Below are 24687 nucleotides of genomic sequence, written 5' to 3'. Positions count from 1 at the left end.
ACTTTTCTTTGCCCCAAAAAGTCCACATTTTATAGGTAAGTTTTGTGAGTTACACATATTCAAAGCTAAGTATATGTGAAGACCTGCTGAGATCTTCTTTCTAGTCCACATGGCTAGTATTGAGCAGGCCTAGGAGAAATATCAGAAATCATTACCAACTGGAATTTTTTATTCAAGGCTACAAAAGCAAAGTTTTGCTAAGACTCAGGACCTTACAAAAAGCAAAATCTGAGCACTTCATTAATGTAATATATGAAGCACCAAAGATGACACAATCTGTTCAGGACTTCATCTGCTGTGTAAAAACCCTGTCTCAAGATAACATAGCAGAGCCACCCAAATGTGGTCCAAATCTATGGCTAGATAAAGGAATTTATATGGAATGTGTAAAGAAATGTTTAAGATGGGGTCTAGGGAGTGCCACTTCCCAACCTGGTCCCCCACCTGCAGACCTGGATAATGCAAGCTATCTCAGTCTTGCTATCTTGAGTCCTCAGTTCCAGACTTTGAAAATTTAAGTCTAGATTCATGAAACAGTGCAACAGAGCCAAAACAGAGAAGGATCAGCACCATTTTCAACTTCTGTCACAGGTCCCTAACACAGAGGCAAAACACAAGTGTATACCTAGCTATCAGGGAACTCCTGCTCTTAAATATTAGGGGAATTTGAGTTTGGAGGTTTACTGACTGCTATCATCAGCTTGATTGGAAATAACATGTAGAATTGATCATGCTTCTGAAATGAACTGTAACCAGGGGGTTCCTATAGTATTTTGTCAAAGAGCATGAAACATTTTGAACCTTAAAAAAAAGACTATGCTATTCAGAATATTTATTGAAAACTGTAAAATAATATGTTATTCAATGTTACATATAATATAATAATATGTTATTATATAAAGGGAGTTAATAACTTTCAGCACATCTCTGAGCTGCTAAATGAAATCAAAAACACATTGAGGTGAAAATTATCTTGGTTATTCAAGTTGGATTTCTTCTATTTGGATTCTCAGCTGTCTTGATCTAAATCTATATAGGATGACTTACAGGTGTCACACATCCCAGATAACTCTTGGTAATGAGAAAAGTCTGACCTGTCTTGGGCCTTGCACAGAGGTACCCAGAGACTTCATATATTACAATTCATAAGATAATGGGAGAACCTGAATGAGAACAATGTAGCCAGCTGCTGAAGGAGTGTGTGATAAACTCTCAGCTAAGATCTCAATTAGGCAATCAAGGTCACTTTGTATGGAATAAGCAAAGAAACAAAGTGAGGGGACTAGGCCTCTTCCATGTACTTTTTGGGGCTGAAGCTCACATTCATCAGTGGTTCAAAACCTCTTCTCTGCCTTCGGTGCTGGAAGAGTACGAGCAGCAGAACGAGCACAGCCAGAGCTATAAGTGCTCCTCCAATTGTGGATCCAACCATGACAGCCCACGCTTGGGTTTCTTCAAATGAATCTGAAAATATGAAACATCTGAAGTGAGAACAGCCAATAATTTCATTTCTCAAATCACAGGGAAGAAAGAAAATATCCCACAGCCTGGTAATTATGATTACTTTTGTGGCTTAGAGACACCCTCTGGCCATGGGGGAAGCTGGTAATGCACCATGTAACCAACACACATACCACAAGAGATGTTTCCTGCCAGAGAAGTCTGCAGCTGAATTTAAACTTCAACCTTTCATGCAAATTGGAGTGTTGAAAATGGGAAAGATTAACAATGACAAGACAAAAAGATCATTCTCTTATCTAATTTGGCCAAAATTATGAATTATTTAAGCAATTCTTTCTATAATGACATTTCAGTATAGCTCTTTCCAATCTATTTTGGTCAACAGAAAACCCTCAAATTTTCCTATAGACCACAAAGCAGCCTATTATCAAACTTTTAACTGAAAACACTACTTAGTGTGGTCTGTCAACCAGCTCTAAATCGCATCCTCTGATTTTGAATCACTTCTGGGGAACCACTTCTGTCTTCTAAGATAATGTTGCCCATTCTTATAATAACCCTGCTCCACTTGGCTGAATAACTTTATTTTGTGTTTTCATTTATGCTTTCAGGAGAAAAAATTGCCTACTGTCCTGTTCTGAAAAATGCTACATATACCAAGATGTCAAAAACTACATTTGCCAAAATATTCAGAAAAAACTCTCAGAAGGGCTTATGATATTTAGAAGGTACTTAGACTTATGGGCTTAAATCCAGATGGCTCAAGGAGATGTCTCAATGACTATAGAAGCAACTAAATTTGTGTGCCCTGATCTGCAGTCTCTGTCAACCAAAGAGTAGAGGGCAATCATCCCCAAGTTCAGTAAGGTCCCAAAATGATTTGTTTACCACTTTACCATTGCTCAAGTAAGAGCCAGTAATGTATTACATATGTTGATTTTTAATGTGGTTACACGAAGTAGAATTAGCAAGTTATATATTTAGATAAAAGAGAAGGGTTTGGATGTAAAAACTTTATTGTCTGAACACTGACCATGCAGACAGGGAGAGATAGGGCGCTTCACAGTGAGCTAACAATTTATTTACGTGGGAGTTGAGAAGCAGCAGAATCACAAGCTGACTTTTTCCTCTCCAACTACCTCATGCCCAAGGGGCAGCAGTATTTCGAAAGCAGGGGTGGGGCAGTGGTCCAGAGGGAGGAAAACTTAAAATCCATAAAAGGGGAAGTTTAAATTTTCAGGGGAAATTCTGTGGACAGCCCTGAGAAAAGCACTGCAAAAGCAGCTTACATGCCTCTTACAAGTCAGGGCTCCCCTGCATGAATGCAGTCTGAGGACAAGGGTTTCAATCTTTTGCAGTCTATAGACCTTTAAACAGTCTCCACAGATTTAAAACCACAGATATGTGGTAAGCATTTAGAAGAAATTTCTGGCCACAGAAAGGTTAGATAAGCACCTACTGCCTCTCAAAGGAATACCGAGGTAGAGAAAGAAACTTCTCAGATTTAATCTTCGGTAAACCATCTGAAGCATGGTTTTCATGCAGTTCTTACTCTTGTGCCTTTTACAAATATTTGTAACTTGTGTTGCAGATTTTTGATTTTGTGCATAAATACTTTGCTTTCTTAGGTTTTTTTTTGTCTTTATCTGATTTGTGTCAAAGGTAATTTCAAATGAATTGACAAACCCTAAATCACATCACACCTATGGACATGGAAAATCATTAAAACTGGGGTTTTGTAACAAAAAACACTCAGGTACATCTCTCCACGGTATCCAAAGATTAATGGAGTTCATCTCTAATGAGATTCACGGTGCAGTATTATTCAGGTCCCTGTGCAAAACAAGTATTTTCTAATGACCTGCGTTAGCTAAACGAGCTCCCTGGCAGAGTGCCTGACCCCTGACAGGTTGAAGGATCCTGTAACAAGTATAAACAGTGCTGGGAGCAGGAGCCAAAATCAAAGACTCCTCAGTCCCAAAGGAACACTGTCGTCAACTCTGGAGCCGTTCAAGTTGATCCATTTTGCAGCAGAGCAAACTAAGTATGTGCACACCTGTTCTTACCATGGCTTACCTGGTGAGTTGTAACTACCTTTGCTACAATGTGTGATTGCTAGCAAGCAGGTGAATACACCCAAGTGTTTTGTGAAAAAGCGCCTTATTTTCCAATTGCCTGGGTCACTGAAAACATGAACTGTGTCATCTCTTGACCCAGAACAGCCTCCACACCTCTGAGACGTACCTGGCAGGTCAATGGCATAGGTGTAGCCGAGTTGCTCCGCAGTTTGGAAGAGCTCATAGTTGGTCACAGGAGGGAAAAAAGGGACCATGTTATACAGTCTGTTGTGACCGATGGGGGCCAGCTCCTCAGGCCAAGCATCGTCAGGGGGGCTAAACCGCTTCATCCACTCATCAAAGATGGCATCAGTAAAGGAGTGAAGAACCTGCAAATCCAGGCATGAGCACGCACATGGGAAAGCCCGTTAAGGCAAATGTACCTCTCAAATGTATTTTGATTTCTCTCATCTCTAACAGGTATGGAAAATTGTGGGAAATTTTATTCTTTCACGCTCATTTTAGAGCATGCCATCAGCTCCACAGGTCCCATGAATTTGATCAGGTCTCGTCCAGTGAGTCTATAGGTATATAAAGCACTAATACAGGAAAGTTTGATGTACTCATGATTTTTAATTATCACTGGAAAATTTTTGAAAATACCTTACAGAAAATAATCTTGCATATAAACTTACAGCATAATGAAATGAAGATTTCATTATGTAAGAAAGGAATTAATGTAGAAATTCAATAATTATTAAGAAAATAAGCTGGAGAACCACTATGTACGTATTTGGGCTAATTTCTCCAATGAAAGATTGCAATCTTAAAGGTAAGAAAGAAATTAATTGTATTAGAATTCCTCTGTATAATCACTGTGGTTTAGTCTAACAAAGAGGAAAAGAAATTGTCATGAATTTGTTAGGAGAAAAAGATGTGTAAGCAAAGGCAACTGTTTCATTTGCACATTGCTGTTTGTGCTGCTCATTGCAGTGCAGCACTGTACCAATACACCAGTGAAATCACATTATTTCTATCCCCAAAAAGACCATGAAATGAGATGTGCTTCCTTGTAGCCTGTGAACTTTTAAACAAAGAAACGTACTTAGTTTACTGCTCTAAAATAACTAACCCCATTTTCAGTTTTTCCCATTGCTGTAAAATTACCCGATATAAGCCATTAAATTTAGGTACCACCTAATCAGAGGACTCAGGGCAACATGACTTGGAATAGCAGCTGTTCTCCCTAAAATCTCGTTTTATATTGCACAAATCACCCTGAGATTTCTTCCCTCTTTAATTGACCATTATGCAGGCGTGGCAGTGTTCAAGAAAAGAGAAAAGATTTATCCTTTTCTATCTAAAGGACTTATTTTTAGGGAATTCACTTCTGTTCTGCAAATCTGTGGTGAGACAGCTGCCTTTGAGTCACAGCCACTGCTGCTCAGGCTGGGGGAAAAAGACATACCACAAAGATGGGATCATTGGCAGCTGCGTGAGGGAGAACGCTGGTCCCATTCAGGAAAGAGTGAGCCAAATTATGAAGGCTTAGCATCGGTGAGTTAAGGACTCCGCTTGGTTTATCAAAGCCCTCCAGTGCGTTCCTGTGGATGGGTAAAAGCAGCAGCAAGTATCCATATTTTGCTCACAAATGCGCACATAAGGAAAACCCATGCGCATTTGAGACAGAGATGACTCTGGAGGAGCTGAAGGACAAACCTGAAACTGAAACTGGAATTGCGGAAAAAGGGGGGGCTGTCGAACTCCTGCAGGGAAAGGCACCTCCTGACATCCTCCGCGGTGGGCAGCTGCTTGCTGGAGCTCCCAGGCGGCCTCCGCCGCAGTGGCCCTTCATCACTCCCGTTGCACAGTGTGACCAGGCGGTTGTAGTCATCCAAGCTGAGCGTGAAACAGAAAAAGGAACAAGTTAGAAGAAGGTGATGACACCTGGCTTGCTGGTTTTTTCTCCCATAGTACAAAAGAGGCCTCAGCTGGATGTGTGAGAGAGCAGGGATTAGGGACTGACACCTCCAGGTCATCTCAGTTCACCTGCCACAGCCTGGGAGATAAATTTATTGCAGGATTGCCACCATGCCATGACTTGCCATGGCTCTGAAGCCTCTGTGGACCACCAGTCATTTGGACCAAGATTGACCGGGCTCATCCTCCACAGAGAGAAAATGGTTTAGAAAAGGCAAGCACAACTGCCTTCACTCCTACTCCTCTCCCAAGGGCTCTGGAAGAACAGGTTTTGCCAGACAATCTAAAAGGGTCTTTTGAATTTTGAACTGAAAAACTTTCAGTCCTGAGTGAGGACTAGTTTTTTAACTCTAAACAAAGAGGAAAAAACCCAGGAAAGTCCCACTGCGGTGTGGGCTAAGAAAATGCAAGGAATGACAGTAAACAGGATTTCACTTTCCATTCCTCATCCCCTTTAGAAGAAAAAGCAACTGCAATGCATTGCATCCTCTTTTTCAGAGTCTGGAGGACATCCTGCTGTTGCAGGCATTGCCCACTAGCCAATGAGGAGAAAGTCCTTTATATTAGGGACAGAAAGAGAGAAAGAGGAGGAGAAAAACAGTGTAACACTTGTGAAAAAATTCCATGCCATTCAGTATAGAATGAAACAGCATTTTCAGAAACTCCTGAAGTAAACAAAAGCTCTTCTCTGTTTGGCTTTGGCAAGGCGAAAGTTTAGTCACGTCAGTTTTCAAGAAAAAACAAAACCTTATTTATCTTAGAGAAAAATTAGGGGCAAGATTTAAAGCCAGCTGGTGCCTAAAGCTAGAATGCCAAGTAGTTCTTTAGGTACCCAGAGAAATAAACTATTTTGAAAAGCCCTGAGCTCTTGGTACCTCCATACGACCGACGGCACGCTGCCCCAGAGGTGACAGAAGAAGGTTTTATGAGTGTTGTAACCAGTAGCATCTTATGTTGTAGCACCCCAATCCTGCACGTCAAAGCCCTACCCTCACCTGAATCAGTATATGCCTACAGACAGCTGGCAGCAAGCACAGGGCTCTCTCTATGTTGTTTCCCATGTGAAATCTCAGCTGCTTTGAAGTCAGTCCCCAAACTGCACTAAATGTATCAGGGTTAGGATCTCACCCAATACAAGGGAATGGATTTTTCAGCCTATCTCTAGCTTCCTATAGGCCAAAACAGTTTTCTGTTTCTGCTGCCAAAATCGGTTGGGTGTTTGTTACAGCGAACCCACATACAGGCATTTCTTCTTTAAAAAGATACTTGCCAGCATGCATGCTCTTTAAACGGTTGGCAGCCTCAAATTGGCTGAATCGACTAAAATCCTGTAACGAAAGAATAGTCTTTAAAAAATATACTTCCATAATAGAAGGGGGGAAAGTTTGCACAGCACCATCTACACACAAACTGACCGTGATTCCCAGTTTTAAAAAAGACATCTTGGCTCTTTTCCTGCCGCTCACGCACCCTGAGAGGGCAGCCCGCACTGTCAATACTGAATGAAAGCAAGGTTTGGTGGGTATGCAAGCTTGTCCTAGATATTCTTGTACCTGTTACAAACTATTTGCCACTGGGAGAACCTGGAGCTCAGGCTGATCAGCCCCGGGTCATCCAGCCGCGATGCTCCAAAGAGCTGGTCTGTGCAGACGTCACACTCATTTCTACCCGTGGCAAAGTTCCAGTAGGGCAGCGCAAAGGAGTCGTTGTCCATCAGTCGCTGCAATGGACAAAAATAGGAAATCACCTTCAAAGGAAAGAGAAAGAAAGAGATTCCTGCAAGTTGTTTCACTGGGTATTCATTGGATATTTCACCGGATATTCTGCTTTTCATTCCACTTTTCAACCACACACACTTCACAGTGCTGCTCCAAGTCCTTTCAAAAGATTGGGGTGTTAAGTCGGTCCTGGCAAAGACATTGTCACTAGCTATTCTACTGTTGGTCTGTGCTTTTTTTGGCCATGTTAGGCTTTCTACCAACTCAGAGACCAGGCAGGAAAGCAGGAGCAGAGATGAATTGAGCCTCAAGGAACTAAGAGGCATTCTGAGTGATGTAAGTGGGTAATGGGTAGAATTGTGCATGTGGTTTGCTTTCACTCCAGAAAGGCTAGCCCTGGGGAAGAATCTGAACTTGTATTAATAGAGGAATACAGTGCATTGCTTGTGCTTGCTTGTTAAACACGATTTCATGCAAGCAAGATCCTCCAGCTATTTTGACGCCAACCATTATTAACCATTAGAGATCTGCGAGGCTGAAATACAGTAACATTGCCAAAGTAGAAGTAATGCAAATGGAAATGAGTCAAAGCTTCAGCAACTGACTGTCAGGCACATTAACATATAATTCTTTAAAAGATGAGTTGCTAAATATATATGCACATATTAAATCTACAGCATAGCACATATAAAGGGGGAAATATTTAGAGTTGCTTTTGTTAGGAGGGTATCTTCAACATCAGCAGAGAATATCTGTTACCAAGTTTTATGTGTAGGTGTTGCTTTGATTTTGTTAATAAATACTGTTACTTCACAACTTCTGTCTTCTGTCATGGAGATGAATCAAAAAATCTCCATGATAACCTTCACATCATTGTTCACAGTGAGAAACTGTTCAGTCTTCAGTATCTTAAAGCACTAATTTCACTTTAAACAAAAAAAGAGCAATGAGCTCCTGGGAGTTTGGGTAAGAGTATATCCTAGGAAATAGCTTACCCTTGGCTGGCTCAACAAAATCACATAGCAAAAGAGAGAAGCTACATGAGGAAAGGGGAAGGCTGTTCACCTAACCTGCAGGTCTCTCTCCAGCAACAGCAAATGGTACCTATGCCAAGTAACAAAGGCAGGTCCTTGATGGGAGAAATCAATGCCTGTGAAGGGACGGCCAGGTCCTACAAAGGGAAGATAAAATAAGCACTTAGGCAACAAATGAGGCTTGAGAGAAAGAGGGCACCTTCTTCTATTCCCTGGAGTGGAGTTAAAGAAGAACCTGCAGTTCTGCACCTTCGGAAGAAGCACACACATCAGAAGCTACAACACTTACATGGGACAAGTGAAACAAAATCCTCTGTGGATGTTCACTTCAGTGCTTCTCAAAACTTCACACTCCTCCAGAAGTTGGATATTGTGAAGATTTATTACAACTTTAGTGGATTTTGGTTTTAAGTAGCAGTCTTATTGTCTAAAATCCTATCTCCTTGCTAATATGTACCATATTATCTCATTCTTTTGCCCAGTGGCAGGACTTATACCTTGTATCTATCAAAAGAACCTCAGCATTTTCTATAACTTGTCAACAGTAATTCAACATGTCCTTTGCTAATTTTCTTCAAATTGTGCTTGTTATTGTGCTCTTGATATTACACATGAGAACTAAGACACTCAAAAGCTAGGGGCTTCAACCCACATATGAATTTATTTATCGCTGCAGCAGCACTGGAAGTTGCCTCTTCCCCTTTCCACATGACCATCTTGTCCCCTGACAGACCTTTGCTCTTGCTAGGCCAAAGACTGCTTCCTCCTGCCCTGCAAAACAGAATCGTGTCAGAAGGGGAGACTGAAGAAAACCCCATTGCAGGGTAGCAGAAACCCACTAGCAAGGAGGTAGATATGGCTGTTCAGCTTGCACGTAGGACTGCCAGGTAGAAAAGCCATACTGCTGTCTCCTCTTGCGAGAGCTGGCCATTACAAAGTGGGGCTGGCATAGGTACTTCTGTCTAGAAGAGGAATGACATCTAGGAATACTAATCTGGGAGAAAGCATGGGATTAGGTACCCAAACCTCTAACCTGGTTTCGTTTCAAAAGCTGGCTATGCTTAGTCAGGCAAACCCTGTCCTTAGTGACTTGCTGAAGGCCACAGAAAGCAGTAGCACTTAAGTCCCCAACATCTCTGCGTGATCTCTGCCTTCACAATTGCAGAGCCCCTTTGCCACTGCTGCAGCATCTACTTTGTCCTGTGGACTAGGAACATCTTTTTGAAGTGAATCACTGCCTGACCACACTTTGTTCACCCAACAGTGGACCTTGTGAACTGCCTCCCTGTCAGATGAAAGATGCACCAGGAGTGCGGCTGGTGTGCTCCAGCCACCACGGGCCATTCAGTCGTGGGGACTGGACTGCAGCAGGTCTGAAGCAGACCTTCCTCAACCGCAGGTGGCCACCAGCTCCTCAGCACCAACTGTTTCACTACACAGATCTGCTCCTACTGGGACTAACTGCTCGCTGAAGTAATGCAGCTGTGTTAGGCATACTTACGTTTGTTCAGCAATGATACTTTTCACCTTTTACCTGCAGAGCTCCTTGGATAAGAAAAGCACTAACCTAACAGCGTGTCTCTGACCGAGTAGTAATGAAGCCAAACAAAGTAGTTATAAATACTACAGTTGGCAATTTGTGGTTCGTCTCCAGTGGGGCCAAGCAAACTCATCCAGTGCTGAGTTGCAATTACGTAGTCTGGGTGAATAGTTGTCTTTGCACGGTCTAGAGCATCGAAGAACTGCTCCCTCTCCTCTGCTGTGAGGGAGTGGACATCCTTCCTGACAACTGGTGGCTTCCTCATGTTGCAGTCGGGGCCAGTCCAGCCAAACTTGCAGTCACCGCAGTTATAGCCAGCAAAGTTTCCTGAATCAGGAGGGAAAGAGCAGTCATGACATTATGAATCACAGAAAACTAACAGTGAAACGCAGAAGAATTAAGAATTAGCACTTGTTTTCCCCAGCGATGCCCGTTCCTGGAAGGGACAGCAGCTGAAAAGATTGGCAGCTTTGCCAGTTGCCTAACCAGAAGGATGGCTTGCTTCCCAGAGCTGTGACAGGGCCAAGAATCACACTCAGCCAGCTGGGGAGGTGAAGCGCTGGGTAAGGGGCTTGATGCCCCAAGGTGCTCAGAGGTCTGCAAAGCCCTCAGGCACGTGAGGAGTCTTGCCAAACAGAGGCTGAGCACGTGATGAAATGCTTTGCTTAGTTGGCTCTAAAGTACTCCCAGACTTCCAGGATCAAACCCAAAAAGGGTCAGCTCACATGGATCCTTAAGCACAGAAAAAAATCCCCAAACAAAACAGTTCTCTTAAGGACAAAACTTAGGAAAAACTAACGTCTGTTAACAGTGTGTCTGGGACCCAACACAATCTAGGACAAGCACCAGGGGTGCTGCAGGTCAAGCTTTAAGCATTATTAAATGGTGCTGCAATAAGAGCTTGAGAAACACTGCAGCCCCATGCTCCCCACTGGCATTGTTCCTAAGACAAGTAATCAGGTCTGCTTTAGCCTATTAGCTCAGACCCTCTGATGTGGTGGAAGAGCCGAGGAAAGCAGAGCTTGCTTTACGCATGGCCCTTCACCCACCGTGGCAGACTGCCAGTAGCAGCAGAAAGGCCCCACTGCACCTTGCTTTGCCTTTGCCAGGGGAGACAGGGAAGGACCGTTCCTGCAGCAAACATCTGCCTCCTGCCCACACACAGGCAGGCTGCTGGCATAGCAGCGGTGTAGGACAGTGGGCATTGCTGACCCAGGAAGGACGGAGTGGAGGGCAACCAGGACTCCTCTGGGATCTCCCCTCAGTTCTCCAAAATCTGCACGGAGACCCCACCCTCCCTCCACCCCCGTGTTCACGCTCACTCCACACAACCATACCAATCGTCTTCCAAAATGCCACAGAATCTCACTGCTCCCCACACATATTGGCACTTCTAGACCCAGGACAGGCTTCTGGCTAATGTGGAGATAGGGAAGTGATTTATGAAGTGTTTCTAGATGTGCAGACATCCCTGGGCTGTAGGGTTGAGTCTATGAGCAGAACAACAGTTTACGCTCAAGTAAGATTTCAGACTGTCAGGAGCTACAGGGCTTATTACTAATTTTAAAGACCCCCAAGGTCTTTGAAGGGCTGTTACCAAGAAGGCTGTGATACCATAAGTCAGCAAATATAAGAATTCTCTAAAACTCAATTTGTAATTTTAGAAAGCAGGCATTCTTTATTGCAGCACCAGGTGCACAGGGGATCACTCCACCTAGTGTGCACGCTGAGTTGCTCTACTACGGGGGTTATATGCGCTCAAAATATACATATTCATTAAATTTCTATTGAATAATTAACCATATTCATACTATTCTTGGAGTTCATTAACATATGCAAATGTCCTTAACACATGTGCATTCACGTTTGTTGGTGGTCTTCCGGGGTCGTCTGGTGGTCATTGATAGTCTTCCTCACCGTGTCCCCTGGTTGAACTCAGCCTTTGGGCATGCTCAGTTCATTTTTGGCTTGGTTACACAATTCTTACTGATAATAAACTATCTAATTCTAGCACATCTCCCTTATTTATTCTACTCAGGGATATAGTGTCTCCAGACTCCCTTCTATCTAATCACATAGCAAGTTCTAAGACTATCTTATTTGTGAATTATTCCAAGTATTTCAAACTTAACTATTTTGCTCCAATTAGAGGAGGCCGTATGTTCTTTTGAAGCCGGCGTGAGGTATCAGCTGTGTAGCTTATGGCTAGCTCTAGGATAAGAGCTGCTGAGCTCTCAACGTTTGTGACAGACTCCTGTGAGACCTACCAAGAGGACATGAGGACTGTTAACTATAGGTTTGGAGATCTTATGGTTACTTTGGAGGCTCTGAGATCTATAGGTTTACGTGCTATCATGAAGCTTAGGACCAGTGCTAAGTTCAGGGACCACAGGGTGAAGACTTCAACTAGATTTTGGATCATGCACAGCCCAATGGCATACCATGACAACAGTGTCCAGGTGTATGGCTCACATTTTATCCAGATGCAGGAGGGAGCAGCTGGGCTCAGCTGCCAGGTTCCAGCTAGGAAAGAAGTCACCCAAAGCAAGTATTTTCTGGTTTTATGAAAGAAAGAAGATTGCATGGATATGTTACTATGATGAGGGCAGATATTAAGATGGGGGGAAGCAACATAGAAGGTTGATTTTATCACGATATCCTGAGAGTCCCATCAGAAGAGCACAACTACTGTTGAAAATTTGGCGTACTCTGCTATCTGTATACTTGCTCATTCTTGACAATTCAGCCTAGTTGTTAGGGCCCATCACATACTCCAGCCTGTACTGACCAGATGGCAATTATCAGGAATAGCTTGCAACATTGCCTAATTAGACCATGTATATTGCACAAATTTCAGTACATGGACCATGAACTTCTGGAAAGCAGCTGTTATCCCCTCAAGATCAAAGGTACAATTCAATCATTTTTAAGAGAAGGGTGGCAAGGCAGGAATTAACCATGAAAAGATCTGTCAACAACTTTTTTTGAGATTGGCGGTCAAGCTTCCAGTAATTCAAATGACCCAGCTACTCAGAGCATTGGATAAGCATCACATTGAAATACAGCATTAACAGAACCAAAGTTAGTGCAGGACCAGGTTTGTCCTGTCTGGTCTTGGTTCCAGAACATGACTCCACCAGTCACTTTTTGAGGCTCTGAAGGTGCCTGTTCCTCTCTCAGTGAAGGCCCTTTGAATCTATGCAGCTCTTGATGCCTGAGATAATTTTATCGGACAATATCCATATTTTAGGTATATATACTGTATGTGCCTCCTCAGGCTATGAAAAGATATTTGCAAAAGCCTGAAATGATGAGTCATCTTTGTGGGGAAAAAAGCTTTTCCCCACCTGTAAGGCACCTGGACCCAGGTGGACCAATGACTTCTCACCTGTTTCCCTTCAGCAGTGCTAAATATATCTAACTGATGCTCTGCAGTATTTTCACCCTTAAGCACCTAATCTGAAGTAATCCAAGGGGTCCATTCTTTCCATTACTTCACCAGACACTTTTCAATGGGACGTGAGCTTTTACTGACTGAGAAGGAGGACTGCAGCAAAGAAGAGACTGGTAAACAGGAGGAGCCAATTCCCAGGCAAAGTGGGTTTTCACACTGCAGTATTTCTGCTGATTGTGTTGAACATCTTTGTAATGTCCTCAGGTCTATTTGGCAATGTTCTCTTGTCAGAAATAAACAAAACAACAACAGTTCATGAAAACTGAAAGTTGCTTTTTGTCATTTTCTTTCCCTAGACTCTGTGCATCACACAACTGTCATTATGCAGTAGCTGAAATGGTGAGAAGTTGATGGAGGTCTGTGGGATTTCCCACATTGCAAGCAGGAATGACTGCAGTAGACAGCCCAGGTTTTTTATGTCCCACCCAAGCCACTTTGTCAGCATTTGTTTCTAAAGCATTCTACCAGGCCACTGGTTTGGAAATGATACATTGCTGTTTTCAGAAAGTCCATTTACTGCCTTGTGGACTTCCCACATGATAGCACCATGAAATGTATATCCCAGTCTCTTACAACTTAACTTTAATGTCTGCTACGCTGGTGATGGTGGACTTCGATCGTACAGCTGTAGGAGAGCAGGGAAAGTAATCTCATATTATCAGGTTATAGCACACAGTAGACATTTTCAGTAAGACAGTGAGACCCTTTCAAGATCCTTTTGAACACAGGGACCACAGGAATATACAAGTATTCACGCCTTAGCAATTTTTTGCCTTCAGTGACTAATGTAGCACCTTGGTGTACTGCTTCTCTAAGTCTATGCCAGGGACAGCTGAGGTTATTCTCACCTCTTGTGGTTCCTAGACAATATAGTGTGGGAGGTCGTTCTGGCACACAGACAGGAGACCATGTCACAGATGGGGTCCAGATGCTCGCTGCTTGTTCCACTGCTTTCAGGAATGCCCATTGTACTGCTGCTGGGCAAAAACAGTCATCCGGGGTGTCCTCCCCACTAACCCTTGTGTCTGGAGATGAGATGACAAGCCTCAGGAGCTGTCGTCTTCTGTGCCTAATCTCACCATCAATGGTGTCCTTTCCCAGTCAAGCTAGATGAATCTGGCTGTTTCTGTAGCCTCTATGCCCATGCTACTTCTCCCAGCATGTCAGTCCGTGGACATGACACAGAGAAAAAGACATTTCTTATGACGTGACACTTGGTAAATGTTAATAGACACCACCGGTGTATGCTAACACTAATTATCACATACCAGTGTAGCTGCTTCTCAACCCTAGTGATTGCCTGAGCTCACAGACAGGGATTCTTCTACCTCTGAGCAGTCATAGCATGTGGTTGGCCTTCAGACAATAAGCGTAACACAAATTAATAACTCCAGCAGCTCAGTGTCCTTTCTTCAGTAAAAAGGAACCCATCCAACACTCACCATCTTCTGCCTTATTGAACCAAGATGAAAGCTGAGCAGTCATGCCTCTTCCTTCCACAGAGACCAGCTTAATACACATCATTTATCAGATGGGGAGAAAGAACTCCTTTTCAGACTTCTTTAGCCGTTGTGTTAAAACATGAGTTATATTAGATTTGAAACACCAGCATACTGCAGTATCCCAAGGGCAGGATCAGGATAGCTGCAGTGTTAGACAAATGGTTAACTCTTCTGTCTCTTCTAGCTCTTCATTTGGACATACTGTTAGGCTGTAGGATGTGGAAGATCCATACCTAGCACAGACTCAAGGTATGGTTATAATTTAGTATTATCCTACAGCCACATTGCCCTACAATAAGTAAACGAAGTGTCTTTTATAACCACTTCAAAAGCTCATTTTTATTTCATGGGAGGGTCATCGTATCAGCTACGTGGCTTAACTGGCAATTTGCTTACAGCTAAACAATAGAATTTAAACCTTCTGTCCCCAGCATGATTATATATTGCACAGGATTGTGAAAAGATTTAAATACTTATTTTCTCAGAAAACTTAGATGGAAAAAAAATAGAGTAGTGTTCAGCACATGTCCACATGTCAGCCTTAGAAAGTGCCAGGAGAAAAAAGAATTATAATTACGTTAAACTCCTCAGTGAATTCAAACTACATCACTGCTTAATCACTGTCACAATCTGTACTAGCAACCACATGACTGACTGCAGTGGTTTTTTCACAATAATCTTCTGTACTGAGTTTTTCAAATGGTATACCAGATCTGTATCCCATTAGTACAATTTTATCCTTTAGAAATCAAAATAACATTTTGTTCATAAGTAAAACAGTGTTCTTCTAAACTATATTTAACTATCCCACTGAAAAACTGCTTTGTTGTGTAATTAGCTACAAGTGCCGATTTTCAGGGTTAGCCTAGTGCATCCAACATTTTGTCTAATTCAACACATGCACCTTATTGAAAAACAAATTACCATGTTCCCCTTTTCATAGTACTGCATGCTGACAGGAACTATCATCAGGTCATTTCGGTTTAAAACTTTACATGAATTGAATTAATGTTAGGTGCACCCAAACCAATTGTAGAACACATACAATGAATTCAAAACAGAAATTAGACAGGAACTAAAAACTTTTTTCTACCTCCCAGCCACATATTCATGCCATAACCATGTCTTTTTTCTAAAGATTCTATTTTTGCTGCCACTAACTTGAGTGAAACATGCAGCAAGCTGCATCCTGACAACGGACTTTTGTCTTTTTGATCACAGTTCTTTGTACAAAAAGTGGGAAGTAAAGCTAGATCTTTCTGTTGTACTTATCTTATTCTCTTATATTTGTCCCCAGTTAAAGAAAGACTGATGTATATTATCTGCTAAAGCCTAGAAATGGAAATGTGGGCGGTTTTTATTTTCCTTAGAAAATTTATATTAATCTGAGAAAAAATGTTAAAATAATCTGACTCCACAGTAACCACTCATCGATATTTGTTTGCATTTGGGATTTTCCTCTTTTTTTTTCCCCCAGAAATATTCAGCACCTGGTTGGACACAATTTTAAGACATTTTTCCTCAGTGAACAGCTATAACAAATGGCCACATTTTCAGAGTTCCTTTCATCCTTAGCTATTAAGTTTTTAGCAGAAAGCTCAAGTGGATTAATTTATTGCAAAAACTCTAGAATCCCCCCTTTGGAAAATCCTGGTCCCTGTTCCTCACAGTTCCTCCAGGTTTCCTTCCATACAGCCATCAGCTATGTGACATGTTTAAATGGCACTGTCTAACCAAATATAATCAGCTACATGGCAGTTGGAGTTTCCATAGCTTATCGTTTACACCATGTCTAAACTATAAATTGAGCAATGCCAAAATGGCATGGGAACATGACTGGTTATATTGTTAAAACTCTAGAAAAAGCCTTGGCATGGGTTGGAGTTTGCACAAGCCAGGAACCATTTCAAATAGTCTGCACATAACATTCATTTGAAAAATAAGATACCTTAGTAGCAGAGATGTGTGCTGTTCCATGTCCCTATGAATGAGCATATTTAAGTTATGTTACCTACCAGAGGTGAGAGGGAGACAGATTGGTGGAGCCACACTCTACCATCCCTGAGGCCAAGGCAGCGGATGGAGGCTCCACAAGAACAGAGGGTCCCCTACCCTCTTGCCACCAAGCAGAAGGAGGGGACCTAAGAGACGGGGGCAGTGGAAACAGGTCCCTGCCTGGAGCAGCAGGCGAATCCCTGTCCGGCCTCCCTCACCTTCCCAGCTGCCCCTACACAACAGACACAGGGCTCTGGAACTTGAGGGCCAGGCAAATGAGGATGTAGGTGAAGGTCCATCCGAGGGGTTGCCTAGGGAGAGTCAGGCAGCCCCCCACATTATGACTGCCCCTGTTAAGAAGAAAAGGAGGGTACTTGTTGTAGGCAATTCCATTCTGAGGGCAACAGAGGGCCCAATATGCCGACCAGAGCCATCCCACAGGGAGGTCTGCTGCCTCCCTGGGGCTTGGGTCAGAGATGTTACTAGGAAACTCCCTGGTCTGCTACAGCCCTTTGATTACTACCTGCTGTTGGTTACGCAGGTGAGCAGTGATGAGGTTGTGGAGAGAGGTCCAAAAGTGATCCAAAGGGACTTCAGGGAACTGGGGCGACTGGAAGAAGGATCAGGAGCACAGGTAGTGTTTTCCTCAATCCAGTCAGTGGCAGGGAAGAATACTGAAAGGAACAGGAAGACTCAGCTGATTAACATGTGGCTCAGAGGCTGGTGCCATCGGTGAAACTTTCGTTGGTTTTGGTCATGGGGAGGTTTACATGGCACCGGGCCTCCTGGCAACAGATCGAGTTCAACTGTCTCAAAGGGGGAAAAGGATTCTTGGTCATGAGTTGGTGGGGTTCAACAAGAGGGCTTCAAACTAGGTTCAAAAGGGGAAGGGGGTATAGCCAGGCCCACTAGAGAGGAGCCTAAGGGTGGCGTGCGGAGGTTAGGGGTGGGATCTACAGCCCAGCACAAGTGCTTCTACAGCAATACATGCAGCACGGGCAGCAAACAGGAGGATCTGGAAGCCATTGTGCAGGGGAAAGCTATGACTTAGTCACCATCACAGAGACGTTGATGGGATGACTTCTGTGACTGGAGTGCTGCAATGGATGCCTATAAGCTCTTCAGAAGAGACAGGCAAGGAAGGAGAGGTGGTGGGGTGGCTCTGTGTGTTAGGGAGGGTTTCGATTGTCTGGAGCTTAGGGATTGTGATGATAAGGTTGAGTGCTTATGGATAAGGATGAGCGCGAAGGCCAACAAGGCAGATACCCAACTGGGAGTCTGTTACAGACCACCCAGCCAGGATGAAGAGGTAGATGAGGTGCTCGATAAGCAGCTGGCAGAATTATCACAATCAGTTGACCTTGTTCTAGTGGGGAACTTCAATTTACCAGATATCTGCTGGAAATCCAACACAGCAGAGGAGAAACAGCCTAGGCAGATCCAGGAGTGTGTGGAAGATAACTTCCTGATGCAGATGGTAAGTAAGCCTACCACCGAGGTGCCTCACTTGATCTCCTGATCACAAACAGAGAAGGACAGGTGGGAGATGTAGTGGTTGGAGACCATCTTGGGTTTAGTCCGGTTCAGCTTTCTGGGAAACTTCCAGAGGAACAGACTTTGGCCTGTTCAGGGCACTGGCTGGGACAGTCCCTTGGGAGGCAGTACTGAGGGGCAAAGGAGTCCAGGAAGGCTGGGCTTTCTTCAAGAAGGAAATCTTAAAGGCACAGGGGCAGGCTGTGCCCAAGTGCTGTAAGACAAACCTGTAGGGAAGACGACTGGCCTGGCTGAACAGGGAGCTTTTGCTGGCACTCAGGAAAAAAAGGAGAGTTTACCACTTTTGGAAGAAGGGGCAGTCACCTCGGGAAGAGTACAGGGATCTTGTTAGGTCTTGCAGAGAGAAAATTAGACAGGCAAAAGCCCAGTTAGGACTCGATCTGGCCAGAGCTGTCAGGGATAACAAAAAACATTTTTACAACTACATTAACAACAAAAACAGAGCCAAGAAGAATCTCCATCCCCTCTTGAATGTGGAGGAGAACATTGCCACTGAGGATGAGGAAAAGGTTGAGGTACCAAATGCCGCCTTTGCCTCAGCCTTCAACCGTCAGACCAGTCTTCCCCAGGGTATTCAGCCTCCTGAGCTGGAAGGTAGGGATGGGGAACAGAAGAAACCCCCCATAATCCAGGAGGAAGCAGTTCACAATCTGCTGCTCCACCTGGACACTAACAAGTCTATGGGGCCAGATGGGACCCACCTGAGAGCACCAAGGGAGCTGGCGGGGGAGCCTGCCAAGCCACTCTCCCTCCTTTATCAGCAGTCCTGGTTAACAGGGGAGGTCCCAGATGACTGGAGGCTTGCCGATGTGACGCCCATCTAGAAGAAGGGCCAGAAGGAGGATCCGGGGAACTACAGGCCTGTCAGCCTGACCTCGGTACTGGAGAAGGTTATGGAGTGATACATCATGAGTGAGCTCACCAGGCTTGTGCAGGACAACCAGGCATCAGGCCCAGCCAGCATGGCTTCATGGAAGGCAGGTCCTGCCTCACCAACCTGATCTCCTTCCATGACCAGGTGACCCACCCAGTGCATGAGGGAAAGGCTGTGGATGTTGTCTGCCTGGACTTTAGCAAAGCATTTGACACCATTTCCCACAGTATCCTCCTAGAGAAGCTGGCGGCTCATGGCTTGGAAGTGTGTACTCTTGGCTGGGTAAAAAAGTGGCTGCGTGGCCAAACCCAGAGAGCTGTGGTGAACAGAGTTAAATCCAGTTGGTGGCCGGTGACAAGCGGTGTTCCCCAGGGCTCAGTGTTGGGGCCAGTCTAGTTTAACATCTTTATCAATGATCTGGATGAGGGGATTGAGTGCATCCTCAGTAAGTTTGCAGATGACATGAAATTGGGTGGGAGTGTTGATCTGCTGGAGGGTAGGAAGGCTCTGCAGAGGGACCGGGACAGGCTGGATCGATGGGCCGAGGCCAACTGTATGATGTTCAACAAGGCCAAGTGCTGGGTCCTGCACTTGGGTCACAACAACCCCATGCAACACTACAGGCTTGGGAAGGAGTGGCTGGAAAGCTGCTCAGTGGAAAAGCACCTGAGGTTGTTGGTCAAGAGCTGGCTGAACATGAGCCAGCAGTGTGCCCAGGTGGCCAAGAAGGCCAATGGTATCCTGGCTTGTATCAGGAATAGTGTGGCCAGCAGGAGCAGAGAGGTGATGGTGCCCCTGTACTTGGCACTGGTGAGGCTGCACCTCAAATACTGTGTTCAGTTTTGGGCCCATCACTGCAAGAAGGAGATTGAGGTGCTGGAGCGTGTCCAAAGAAGGGCAACAAAGCTGGTGAAGGGTCTTATGGGAGAGCAGGTCTTATGAGGGAGCTGGGGTTGTTTAGTGTGGAGAAGAGGAGGCTGAGGGGAGACCTTGTCGCTCTCTACAACTACCTGAAAGGAGGTTGTAGCGAGGTGGTTGATGGTCTCTCCTCCCAAGTCATTAGCGATAGGATGAGAGGAAATGGCCTCAAGCTGTGTCAGGGGAGGTTCAAATTGGATATTAGGAAAAAAATTCTTTACTGCAAGAGTGGTCAGGCAATGGAAGAGGCTGCCCAGAGAGGTGGTGGAGTCACCATCCCTGGAGGTATTTAAAAAATGTGTAGACATGGCATTTTTGGACAGGGTTTAGGAGACATGGTAGTGTTGGGCTGATGGTTGAACATGATGATCCTAGAGGTCTTTTCCAACCTAATAATTCTATGATTCTATTCCATAGCCCTAATGCCTAATAAAGACCACAGGTTACACCACTTAAAACTCTGGTGTGCAGACATCCAACCAGTGTATAAAACAGAGTAAAAAAACTACAAGAGAATACTAATAGACAGAGACACATGATCACCAGCATTTTAAAACCATCAAATCTAATTCAAATCCCATGCAGCTGTGAACATCTTAGCATTCTCCTACAAAAGCCTTTGCATCCAGCATCAAGCTGATCACAGCAGAGTAGAACCCAAGAGACCTTTCTGAAAATCATCCTTAAGGATGCCTGCCACCTCAGTGTTTTATCACCAGAATTCTTAGATAACTAGGACTGCAAGGAGAAAGAGGAATACAAATGAAATAAAAATGCAGCAAGATAACCCAGATTTAAAGAGCTGAGGACAGCAGACAGCTCAGCAGAAGTAAGGCTGAATGAAAGGACACTATATTCTGTCCACGTAACTTGGCGCCCAGCCCTGCTAATATCAGATACTTGTGCTTACCTCTACTTGGCCAAGCAAATTAACATCTGCCTATGCAGACCATGTCTGTCTATACTGCTCTTCAATTTACTCCCAGGTTTTGATGCTCTAATTACTCAGGGTGTGTAAATATTGGTATATGCTCATGCACTTCAGTGCTTTTCTGACTCAGGGTCTGTGCCTGTATGTGATACCTGACTTTAGTTTTGGATGTATATAAGAACCTTAAAATGGAAAAAAAAAAAAAACTACATCCAATTTCTTTTTAAAGTGTTTGGAAAATTACTTCTACACAAGCATTTGAAATCAAGTCAGAGGAAGAGATAAAAACCGATTTATACTCTACAGTCTACAGTCGGTTATTATTTTGAGGAGCTTCAGTAACACCATGTATACATTTAAATCATCTGCCACTACCTCTCTGCTTTCAGCTGATAACAGCATTGCAAAATTTAACTTTGTGGGCTGAAATTTTTGACAGTGCTTCCTTATCAGATTGATCTGGGGTTTTTTGATAGTGAGAGCCAAGGTATGTTTTAGACAAAACAGTTCAGCTAGTTCCAAGAATCAGGTTGAAGGAAAGCAAGCTATTCTTCCCATGTTAGAAAATTCAGACAACTTTATGTTTCAAACAAGAAATCCCAGGCTGCATTTGAAACCTGCCTAGTGGGTGTCTTCAGTGCTTGAGCTGTGCCTTTTGCCTGACTCCTGGTACCGCCTCCTGCCAGCCCTGCAAAGCAGCCTGGGCTGAGGCTGTGGCTCCTTCTCATTTTAACCCTCCTTCAACCAGGGCTGCTGCTGAAAATGGGTCTGTCACCTTACCCTGCCCTGACCTCACCTTCCTATTCCGTCCCTCCTGCCAGTACCAGTGAACTGGTCTTATTAAACCCTGACCCCGTTGGCCAGGTTAGCCTTCAGGCACATCTCCTCCCTGATCCATTTCACCTCCAGCATGTGAACGCAGAGGTCCATATAAAGTCATGGTGGGAAGGAGTGGCTGGAGATGGGGAGGAAAAGGACAAGATGGTGGTTGTATAGACCCATTTCGGATCAAAGTGAGTTGTAGTTAACAACGCTGGGAAATGCCTTGGCCAGACATCCACACATTTTACTGAAAATGTATCGTGATATACCATCTGCATCATCATTTATCATATCATATCAGCATACCACCAGTGTGCATGAACTGCACAGAGGTTTATCATGCTGCAAAGTACTACTCCAAGAGGAATAAATCTGTGATCAATGCACACTGATCCAGGTTCACTGTGCCATGATTAGCAGTGGCAGAGGTTTGAACACAGCACTGAAATGCCCAAAACCCTGCAGAGAAAGGTGATGGGTGGCTACAGGGACAACTCTAGGGGCAAAGAGGAAAACCCAGAAGTCTGCATGAGAGAAAATGCTTGTTCAATTCCGTCGCTCTGAAAAAGTGCTGACAGTATCAGGAACATGATAGTATTTTCAGGAAACTGATAATATTTGAAGCCTTCTTGATGCCTTATGCCATCAGGGATGTTTCTGACCTTCAGATCAAGGTTAGCAGACCCATCCATCCCTGTCCCCTCACCCCAGCACCCTTCTCACCTGTGCACTGACAGCTCTGGTTGAAGAACTTGAGGGGCCACCGTTCCCGGTCATCCACATTTCGAAGGGTGTAGGGGCCACTCCAGGGCCGAGTGTCTGCATGCACCTCCTGACACTGTCCCCTGCCCTGCAGGGACCCACAGACATTGCCTGGCTCCGTCCCCAAGGCCGGGCAGCAGCGCTTCAGGCGAAGGGCCTCCACCGTCATGCAGGCACGGGGGAACTGCGCCTGTACCCAGGGGAGACAGCAGCAGCTCAGGTAGCCCAGCCCAGCCCAGAAAATCCATCTCAGGGCACCCATTACAGCTGGGTGCAGGCTCTGCCTCTCCGCTGGACCTGAGCGAGTAGAGCAGGGAGATCTCCATTGTGGGACAACCTGGCCTCGCCATGGCTCCATGTCCCGGCCGACTGGGATAATCCCTCTCACCGCTGAGGATGCTGGTGCTGGGTGTTTGTTTAATCCCAGTCTCTAATTGCCTTGAATGCAGTTCAAAAGACGGGCACTTTGGCTCTGCAATGCCTGACCAGCAGCCACGGCTTTGAGCAGGGTTTATATAGAGGTTGGGAGAAGTCCTCATTAGAGGGATTAGCACAGCACAAATCCTCGTGTTTTGCACATGACATCAAGGGCAGAAAAGATGAAGCGTGACAGCAAGTTCTGCAGGCTCTGGCAGTGTGTCAGAAGAGTGAATGCCTCGGATTTATTTCTCCCGGCCTTTCATGAGCCTTGAGAAATTGATGGTCTCATTTTAGCTGAGGTGGCTGGAGAAACAGGTTTATTCTTTTAATCAAAACCCTGTAAACAGATGATAAACACAAGAGGAAAGCCCTTCTCTTTTCAGTTAATTCACTGCAAGATAATACTTTCCACTAAAACAGTAGCAGTGGAAAATGAACTGGAAGCACAAAGGAAATAGGTGCATCATTAATGAAAATGAATAAACCTGGTAGTAACAGCTTGTGATTGAGACTCCACCTGCTGACTGCAGAGCTCCAGTGCTTGTAATCTAAACATCTGAGTGGCAAGTGGAGAAGGGTCCCCTTCTTAATAGCCTTTTTAATGCAAAATAAATTATTTATTTTTAAAGGGTGAGTGGTCCTTGTTTGGTCTCTAATCCTTTCCCCATCATTACACCAGAGGTTGTTTAGGGGCTGGGCTGGCTGCTAGACTTTCAGAACTGTCACAGCTGAGCATTTATTGCCCACCTGGCAGGAGACAGTCTGTAAGATCAATACACACACCAGACATGCAGACAAGTGGTTTTGTTCAGGACATCGACAAAAATTACTTTAAAAAGCTGCTACCATGCAGCAGTTCTTGCCCACAATGCAACTCCTATGTGCCAGAGGAATAAAATGAATAAATCAAAATAAAGTAGTGATACATCATGAGAGAAGTCTGAAGCCATAGCTATTAGTTCAGCTCCACCATACTGAATAAAACCTGGCAACTCCCTCTGCTTCACTGAAAGCTTTTTCAGCCTCCCCCTCCACACTTATACTGTTTAGCCATTTTTGTAAGTATGTATAATGAAAACAGCTGTGGTTGTGTCTGTACTATTCAATATTTCCATGAATGTTCAACCACATCATTCTGGCACAAGAAGTCTATTATCTATGGAGCAAACTTATTGCTATCATGCAGCTAAGGAGTTCATCCACATTGCAGACACTGTCATCAGTGCTTTCAGGTTCCCCAATCTTTATATAAAAAATTTATTACTTGCCAGACAAACTAAAATATGATTCTACTTCATTTTTGGAAGTACAAAGCCAATTAGCAATACTATGTAGTCTCAAATGTGTTTCAAATCATCTCCCTTAGGATTCAGTTTACCTAGAACTGGCTTTTGCCGGCTGCTTCCAGCACAACATGTGAAAAAGACAGAAAGTAAGACTAGTTGCTGGAAAAATACGTTGAAAAAGCTCTGGAATTATAAATGGAGTTACTAACTCAGAAGCACCTCCCTATACTACCCAGCACCTGAACACACCTCTCTGGTGTAGGAAAGATCAGTCCTTGAATCTAGGTTAGACAATGTCTTGAACCAAATTTACCAAAATAACATCTGAGAGCAATTGAAATGAACACACATTTATCAGCATTACCAAAAAAACATCAGA

At 44.2% G+C, this 24687-nt stretch overlaps 1 protein-coding gene across 1 annotated transcript; it reads right to left on the bottom strand.

Moving 5' to 3' along the window:
• Nucleotides 1-286: 286 nt before the first annotated feature.
• On the bottom strand, nucleotides 287-23065 carry DCT (dopachrome tautomerase). Its single transcript, XM_064473949.1, has 8 exons — nucleotides 22564-23065; nucleotides 9818-10117; nucleotides 8287-8387; nucleotides 7052-7218; nucleotides 5238-5417; nucleotides 4987-5122; nucleotides 3706-3907; nucleotides 287-1464 (listed from the first exon to the last, which is right to left on the bottom strand). The coding sequence occupies exons 1-8, from the start codon at nucleotides 22958-22960 to the stop codon at nucleotides 1283-1285; spliced, it is 1665 nt and encodes a 554-aa protein (XP_064330019.1). The 5' UTR covers nucleotides 22961-23065; the 3' UTR covers nucleotides 287-1282.
• Nucleotides 23066-24687: the final 1622 nt, after the last annotated feature.

Source organism: Phalacrocorax carbo, chromosome 1 (assembly GCF_963921805.1).
Source record: "Phalacrocorax carbo chromosome 1, bPhaCar2.1, whole genome shotgun sequence".
In the NCBI taxonomy this organism is placed as follows: domain Eukaryota; kingdom Metazoa; phylum Chordata; class Aves; order Suliformes; family Phalacrocoracidae; genus Phalacrocorax; species Phalacrocorax carbo.
Note: the sequence above shows the minus strand (reverse complement) of the source record. Positions and strands in the feature narration are given on the sequence as shown.